The sequence below is a fragment of the Oncorhynchus nerka genome, linkage group LG24, assembly GCF_034236695.1.
Source record: "Oncorhynchus nerka isolate Pitt River linkage group LG24, Oner_Uvic_2.0, whole genome shotgun sequence".
In the NCBI taxonomy this organism is placed as follows: Eukaryota; Metazoa; Chordata; class Actinopteri; order Salmoniformes; family Salmonidae; genus Oncorhynchus; species Oncorhynchus nerka.
In genome coordinates, this window is record NC_088419.1 from 17,379,338 (window position 1) to 17,388,325 (window position 8,988).

The 8,988-nt window shown below is 44.5% G+C and overlaps 1 protein-coding gene across 1 annotated transcript in view; it reads right to left on the reverse strand.

Annotated features, from left to right (window-relative positions):
• Positions 1-895: 895 nt before the first annotated feature.
• LOC115107592 (dual specificity protein phosphatase 10-like) overlaps positions 896-8,988 on the reverse strand; it is a 14,769-nt gene continuing 6,676 nt past the window's right edge. The window contains exons 3-4 of the mRNA XM_029631019.2: positions 6,649-7,035; positions 896-6,193 (exon numbers count right to left, since the gene is read on the reverse strand). Of these exons, the coding sequence (XP_029486879.1) occupies positions 5,928-6,193; positions 6,649-7,035 (653 nt within the window). The 3' untranslated portion in view covers positions 896-5,927. The remainder of the gene's footprint in view (positions 6,194-6,648; positions 7,036-8,988) is intronic.

Sequence of the window (8,988 nt, forward strand, 5' to 3'; positions counted from 1 at the left end):
TGTGTGTGTGTGTGTGTGTGTGTGTGTGCGTGTGTGTGTATCCATGGTGTGTGTGTGTGTGTGTGTGTGTGTGTGTGTGTGTGTGTGTGTGTGTGTGTGTGTGTGTGTCCACGGTGTGTGTGTGTGTGTCCACGGTGTGTGTGTGTGTGTGTGTGTGTGTGTGTGTGTGTGTAAGCTTGTATGTTTACAGTACACAAGTTTCCAGCATGTATATACTGTATATGTGTTTCCAAGAGATAGGACCTCCTCTCGGGCCCAGAGACTTTCCTGATACCGCCATGAAGCATAGCTGGGGCAGGGGTTGGGGCTGGGGGGGCCGGGGGTCGGGGGGGGGGGGGGGGAGCAGCATGCAGCGGCTCTAGGATCAGAGTTATTCTGGTGCCGTCGGCCTGCCCAGTGCTGATAGCAAAGGATTAATGAGGCAGGGACGCTCATCACTCGTAATTAGAAACAACACTAAAAACTATTTCTGGGCCTGTTCCTATGGAGAGAACTTGACCTGCTTGGTGCTAGTCAAACCCCCCCATACCCCCTAGCCATGCGGCAGTGGATTCCTGCAGGGTCGGAGTAAATACAGGCCCCATAAGTCTTGCTGCTATGTGACAAAGGGTTCAATGGACGAGTGAAAATAATTCACAACTCTGTTTCGGTGTAGCGGCGACGTGGCTATTCACATTTCAGGAGGCTGGGATAACTTGGAGAAGGGCCACTCTTTATGGACGGCGTGGTGGCGTTACACTGTGGTCAAACTGTTGTTGTTGTTATTGTTGATGTTTGATAATGTACATAAAAATTAAATAGAGAGAAAATTGTGTGTGCTTACAGTCAATGCGACCAGGCAATTGAATCAAACGGAAGAAGATATCCATGCACAAAAACACAAGTAACCCCAGAGTAAACTTTTAGCCTCTCTGTTTATTTCAAACATCACAAGTAGGGTAAGGGATTACAAAATGACAGTGCTTAAACCGAAACGATTTAAGCATAGAGGAGGAGAGGGTCATAGATCCTTCATAAGGGGGAATATTGAGCAGGTCATGCAAAAAGCTGTTGTCAGGGAGAAGGCCTCCATTATAATAGCACCCTTTGTGTGAAAAAATAAAATCCAGCTGTCCATCCATAGGTCAGTGCAAAAATAGTAATAGATATATGCATAGAAAGAAAGTTGTGAATATAGTGTATGTACTTTAACTGCGGAACTATAGACAGACACAATGACTGACTGTACAGTACATACACTTGTATAGTGACCCCCCTGCTCTCCCCAGAGTCTCCGAGCCCAAAGCAGAAACTCTTAAACAGGTCTAGTCATAAACAGTCCCACATCAAATATGACAGGTTTATATGATCCCCTTTCAGGGGGCTGTCACTCAAAACCACCTTGACAAAACACAAATGTACATTCCAAATGGCACCCTATTCCCTATTTAGTGCACTACTTTTGACAAGTCCTATCAAAAGAAGTTTACAATACAGGGAATAGGATGTCATTCGGGGCGCAACCAAAAGCATGAAATCTTGACCTCCACAGTGAGAGAGCATCATTGGACAGAGAATGGACTGGGGACACACAACAGACATGCTTTGTTTCCCAACCAGAGAAGAAGAATAATGTACACCGTTTACATGTATCAATCCAATACCATGTACTGTAATTACAAATGAAAACCCAATATGTGCCATTAAGGACAGGATTAGGAACCAGTGGATATAAATGTCAGTTCTATATTTTTTTAGGATGTGGACTTTATTGTAGATGGTTATCATTTCATATAAATGTACTAGCTACAAATGTGTGGTAAACTGTTATAGACCTTTATCATACCCAAATACAGTGTTTGTAGAGCACCAATAAACACCAATGTACTGTACATGATCATAGCAACCATATCATAGCCAATGTACATGATCATAGCAACCATATCATAGCCAATGTACATGATCATAGCAACCGAAGACAGGAGGTATAGGTGAGAATTCTGAAAATGTCATTTCTCAACCTTATACATAGAGATCTTTTGTGGTTAAATAAATGCTATGTATTCTCATTACCTGTGCAAACACTTACTTTGCCGTCTCCCTCGACGATCTCGTTCTTTCTTGAGAGGACTATATGTTTTGGGTGCAGCAGTAGCAACGGTATACAAACTATATGCAAAGTAACTACGGTTCAAACCTCAAGGACACTACGAAACAAATATTACGATTAGCGTGCAAAGGCATAACAAACAAAAAAGTGCATTTTCCTCATTGATTCAGACATTACTGTACGATTCCATGTTATGTCCTTGTTTCTGGGTGGTATTCATTAGGCACTAAATGGAAGAAAATGGACCGAAACAGGGAGGGATCACTTGGACTGAGAAACGCCCTAATGAATACGACTCTTGTTTTATTTTTCGTTGTCTAATATGTCATTTGTTGAGTTGTCACGCTAACGCTAACGCTAACACTAATGCTAGCTAGGTCCAAAACTAAGCATCAACATAATTAGCAGCTAAGTGGCTGCAAGTCGTCTTGTTTGAAACAGCATGCATTATGCAAGGGTACATTTCAATGACTCATCTTTTGTTGATATTCAAAAGTTCCGCGAGGGATCATGCACACTCCCACAGCCACCGTAACAGAGAGTTCTATGCGGCCTACACTTCACATAGGTTCTCACTTCTCCTTTCTAATGATTCAGCAGCAGATCAGAGTCACATTAGTACCCCTTTCCTGCAGTCAGATGACAAAATCGCCCTCTAGTGGCCTGATCGGTGGAATCTTATTCGTATTTTTCATAATTACTCAACTTTCTTTTTTTTCACGCTGAAAATCTGGTGTTTCTATGTCAAACAATTTTGTTATATTTCAGTCTTCTGTGCTGATTATAAAGTGTGAAATTGGGATGCAAATACATTTCTACTTATTTCTTTAAGCCCATAACCATGTGTGTGAGGTGTATACTTTTGTTTTAAAGAAGATTTGTTTCAGACTTACCAAGAAACAAACTGTGTAAATATCGCTTTGAACGTATCACAGAGTTGACTACTGATGCTGAAGGGTTGGTTTGTATCCGCAGGCCGTGAAGTCGACCCCAGCCTGCTCGGCTGCTTCTGTCTGCATGCGATGATGGCCTGCACTGTACAGTGGCGCAAACAGGCCCCGTGGTGAAAAGACAGGAGTTAGTTAAGGCATCAATAGAGGCACTAGTACTGCACGTGACAGCCGAGCTTGGCGTTACGCGAGGCAGCAGAACAAGAGCTGCTCGTTAGCTTAGCGGCAGGGCTGGGAGGTTTCAAAATATTAGAAAGGGATTACAGTACCTTGCTTCTACCACAGTCTCTGGATACAATGTCTCATTTGATGCCAGAGGCCCAATTCACGGACAGCTGTTACCTTGTGATGTAGTAAATCATACTAGGCCATACTCAGAGAGCAAATGTAGTAACATACACTACAAGGGCAACTACACCAAAATATATCTACAGGTTAGACACTACGTTCAAATGGGACAAGTTAGAAGCGGGAAAACTATTTCAAAAGGAACAGGAGAGACTATAGCAGGCAGTGAATAGTCCTCAAATCTACTTTACAACTGAAGTAATACTTAAAACAGGATAACCACCATTTTGTTTGAGGAGCAATCTGCTTTCAGTAAACTTGTGGTACAAAGCTCTTTATGGCAGTAAATGTATTACTAAAAACAAATGGTATGGTTGATGGTGTTGGGAGATGGAAAAACACAGTGACAAAACAAAACACACAGACAATGTGAATGGTTTCATGTATTTTTGAAGAGTAAACAGAATTAAACAAATATGCACAGACAACTAAGGCACACTAGTGCCAAGAATTTGACATAAAAAACATATTTTATCAATCAAACTTGTGCCAAACGTACACTACATGACCAAAAGTATGTGGACACCTGCTAGTCGAACATCTCATTCCAAAATCATGGGCATTAATATGGAGTTGGTCCCTCCTTTGCTGCTATAACAGTCTCCACTCTTCTGAGAAGGCTTTCCACTAGATGTTGGAACATTGCTGCAGGGACTTTTTTCCATTTGGCCACAAGAGTATTAGTGAGGTCGGGCGATTAAGCCTGGCTCGCAGTCTGCATTCCAATTCATCCAAAAGGTTTTCGATGGGGCTGAGGTCAGGGCTCTGTGCAGGCCAGTCAAGTTCTTCCACACCGTTCTCGACAAACCATTTCTGTATGGACCTTGCTTTGTGCACGCGGGCATTGTCATGCTGAAACAGGAAAGGGCCTTCCCCAAACTGTTGCCACAAATTTGGAAGCACAGAAGCGTCTAAAATCTCATTGTATGCTGCAGCCTTAAGATTTCCATTCACTAGAACTAAAACAGCCCCAGACCATTATTCCTCCTCCTCCAAACTTTACAGTTGGCACTATGCATTGGGGCATGTAGCGTTCTCCTGGCATCCGCCAAACGCAGATTAGTCCGTCGGACTGCCAGATGGTGAAGCGGCATTCATCACTCCAGAGAATGCATTTCCACTGATCCAGAGTCCAAAGGCGGTGAGCTTTACACCACTCCAGCCGAAGCTAGGTATTGTGCATGGTGATCTTAGGCTTGCGTGCAGCTTCTCAGCCATGGAAACTCATTTCATGAAGCTCCCGATGAACAGTTATTGTGCGGACATTGCTTCCAGTGGCATTTTGGAACTCAAGAGTTGCATCCGAGGACAGTCTATTTCTTCGCACTACGCTGTCCCGTTCTGTGAGTTTGTGTGGGCCTACCACTTCGCGGCTGAACCGTAGTTGCTCCTAGACATTTCTACTTTTATTTAACTTGGCAAATCAGTTAAGAACAAATTCTTATTTACAATGACAGACTAGGAACAGTGGGTTAACTGCCTTGTTCAGGGGCAGAACAACTGATTTTTACCTTGTCAGCTTGGGGATTCGATTTAGCAACCTTACGGTTACTGGCCCAACACTCTAACCACTAGGCTACCTGCCGCCCACAGAAATTTGAAGAACTGACTTGTTGGAAAGCTGGCATCCTATGACGGTGCCACGTTGAACGCAACTAAGCTCTTCAGTAAGGTAATTCTACTGCCAATGTTAGGCTATGGAGATTCCATGGCTGTGTGCTCGATTGTATACACCTGTCAGCAACGGGTGTGACTGAAATAGCCGAAAACCAGTAATTTGAAGGGGTGTCCAAATACTTTTATATATATAGTGTAACAGCTCAATGGTATGCGTAAAAAAAATACAGAATCGATAACAACAATTAATTCAAAAAAGGTTACTTCATGTCAAATCAGTGGCGAAATGGAAATGTTTTATCGTCATTGAATACCCATATATACACATAAGATCAGGCTCCCAGCCGCATTCCACTCAGACATTATTGCACAGTAAGCCACTTTGGGCTTGTCATGGTCACCCCCATAAACCCCTGTATAAAAATAGAACAAGAACATTAACACACCAAACAAGTCTTCATCTTTTCTGACAGGCACCGCCTCGGCCAGCTCGGCCCCAGCCTGCCTGCAACAATAACCGTGAGCCACAGCACAGTGTGAGTCTGAAGAGTCCGTTTCTCTCACTGCTAACCTGCTAAGTCCCCACAGTACATGCTGTTTTTTTTCTTCAGAAATAGTTCATCTATTTTCCTTTCCTTACATGTTTTTGCTCCTCCATGGTCATGCACTACAGCTTCCCACTGACCGTTTTCTCTCCCCAACACTCTTGTTCCTCCAGAAAGCCAGCCAGTTCGGAACAGCAGGTATTCTGGGGTGTTTCTCATCGCCGTTGACCCAGAACCTTGACACTCCTGTGACAATCCCAGAAGAGCATGACTTGGAGATTCTGAAATAAAGTGATTTTGCTCTCAGAATCAGCCTGTCAAGAGTAGCCCGTAGAGTGAGTGGGATGTCCTCCTAAACCAGGAATGGCAGGTGTCCTCCTAAACCATGGTCTCCACACCGATGAGCTTTGGCATGAGGATGCGTGGTGTGATGCCGTTGTTCAGATCCTCCTCGAACTCCAGCAGTTGGCCCATGAAGTTGAGGTTGGGGGAGATGATGGGCCGCCGGGTCTTGACAAACTTGTAAGCGTCAGTCATGGTCATCCAGGTGTGCTTCATCAGGTAGGCAATGACGATGGTGGCCGAGCGAGACACGCCTGCCTGGCAGTGGATAAAGAGGCCCATGTCCGCTTGCCGTGCTTCCTCTGAAGAGAGAGGAGAGAGAGGAGCATTTTCAACTCGTCAGAATAGAACTCGTCATGGTAACATAAAACATGACTTCAACAACATCACATTCATGTTTTAGTCATGTAACTGATGTCATATTTTTCACTGCAGTCCACTCACTCAAAACCTACACTGTGCAATACTGTATACTAACGGTAGTGTTAACAAATCCATAATTTTTAAGGTCAGACAACCTGCACAGCCTCTGATCGATAAAAACAAGCCATTTGAATATGTATCAACCAAGCTAAATCACCGACTAACTCCAATCCTAATGTGGCTTGAAAGAACATTATAAAACAGAATCGATTCAATGAGAAATGAGATCCCACCGCTGCCACCGACTGCAACCTCCGCCCCTGCCCTCCCGGATACACTTCCACTGTACATACCACCATGCAATGACTAGACTTAGCTGACTTTTCCTGCGTACCGATGAATTCAAACGCCTCCTCAAAGTACTGCCTCAAGTTCTGCTTGTTGCTGTCGGTGGCTGGCAGCCGCTTGTAGCTGAACAGGCCTGTGTCATAGTGGTAGAGCGGCAGGTGGGTGGTGACGTTGAGCACAAAGCCGATGTTGTAGCGCTGTAGCCTGTGGGCGTCCTGCGCGTCGTGCTCGTTGCCCAGGTACAGGAAGGGCAGGATGGGCGTCAGCTCGGCGTCCTCGATGTCCGGCGTGGAGGGCAGGGACATGGAGTGAGGTAGTGCCCCCGTGTGGCCGGAGGCCCCACTGACGCCTATGCCGGCGTCCAGGCTCTCGTGGAGGTGGAGGGAGTGGTCACACAGGTTCTGGTGGTTCTGTCTGAAGCAGCTGAGGCCCCCTGGGTAAACAGCAGACAGCAACAGGATGAGTCAGTGGAAAACAAATACGTTTATATCCTATGACACTTAAGTTAACATCTGCAGGTATAATGCCTTATCCTTTATTACAATGGCAGGTCACGACTGGTAGTTTTGACTGGAACAAGTCTGCTACGTGTCTATTGGAGGAAAATATTACTGTATTGAACTATCAAACAACAAATCATGTCCATCCAAATTGTCTCAAGCTAATATTCTGATGTTATTCCTTCTTTCTGTCTCATCTCTCCACCTCTCTCTCCTCCTCCGACAATGACATTTTGCATATTAATCTGATAGGGTGGCAAAATAGGTGACCATATTATCATAGCATAGACTTTCATGGCCTGATGTCAAACACTGAGACACTACAAGCCCCCAACCAACCATTCAAACCATATCATTTGTTTGCCATTTGAATTTTCCGTTTGAATTGGATATCAGTTTGTAGGGAGGGCTTTGCACTTCATCTGTTTCTCTGTCGGGCTAGATCACCTAATGATCCTGTTCATCTGTTTCTGTCTGTAGGGCTAGATCACCTAAAGGTCCTGTTCATCTGTTTCTGTCTGTAGGGCTAGATCACCTAATGATCCTGTTCATCTGTTTCTGTCTGTAGGGCTAGATCACCTAAAGGTCCTGTTCATCTGTTTCTGTCTGTAGGGCTAGATCACCTAAAGTCCTGTTCATCTGTTTCTGTCTGTAGGGCTAGATCACCTAAAGATCCTGTTCATCTGTTTCTGTCTGTAGGGCTAGATCACCTAAAGGTCCTGTTCATCTGTTTCTGTCTGTAGGGCTAGATCACCTAAAGTCCTGTTCATCTGTTTCTGTCTGTAGGGCTAGATCACCTAAAGTCCTGTTCATCTGTTTCTGTCTGTAGGGCTAGATCACCTAAAGTCCTGTTCATCTGTTTCTGTCTGTAGGGCTAGATCACCTAAAGTCCTGTTCATCTGTTTCTGTATGTAGGGCTAGATCACCTAAAGTCCTGTTCATCTGTTTCTGTCTGTAGGGCTAGATCACCTAAAGTCCTGTTCATCTGTTTCTGTCTGTAGGACTAGATCACCTAAAGTCCTGTTCATCTGTTTCTGTCTGTAGGGCTAGATCACCTAAAGTCCTGTTCATCTGTTTCTGTCTGTAGGGCTAGATCACCTAAAGTCCTGTTCATCTGTTTCTGTCTGTAGGGCTAGATCACCTAAAGTCCTGTTCATCTGTTTCTGTCTGTAGGGCTAGATCACCTAAAGTCCTGTTCATCTGTTTCTGTCTGTAGGGCTAGATCACCTAAAGTCCTGTTCATCTGTTTCTGTCTGTAGGGCTAGATCACCTAAAGTCCTGTTCTTCTGTTTCTGTCTATAGGGCTAGATCACCTAAAGTCCTGTTCTTCTGTTTCTGTCTGTAGGGCTAGATCACCTAAAGTCCTGGAGGTAATGTCATATTTCTCATAATTTAAATAGTGAGGGAAACATTAAAAATGTTCCCAAGACAATCGACACAGCATTCCTTCTGAAAAATAGCTATCATCACTCTCCTCAGCGCCAAAGATGGCGGCCAAATAAAGATGATAAATGTTGAACATGTGTCTCGCTGGACATCTGCACTCCTTCAAATAAACCCTGTAACATAACGTTAACACACACAGGGCCTGAGAGGGAGGCAAATACTGCCAGTTACTGTCAGTTTCAGTTAGTGGGGAGGGGGGGGGGGGGGCTTTGCACCTGTTGTCATGACGCCATTGACACCCTGGAAGGGGTGAGGGGGGATGCATTGGGGCCTGACATAGAGTATCAGTTCATGTATTGTTTGCATTACAAGATCTACAAGAGCTGACATGCCAAGTGAGGTGATCATATGGCCTCACCGGCTTCACCATGGAAACGGGGCAGTTGGGGATCTCCTATCAACTGTCGACTAGGGAGGATGTTGTAAATCATAACATGGTC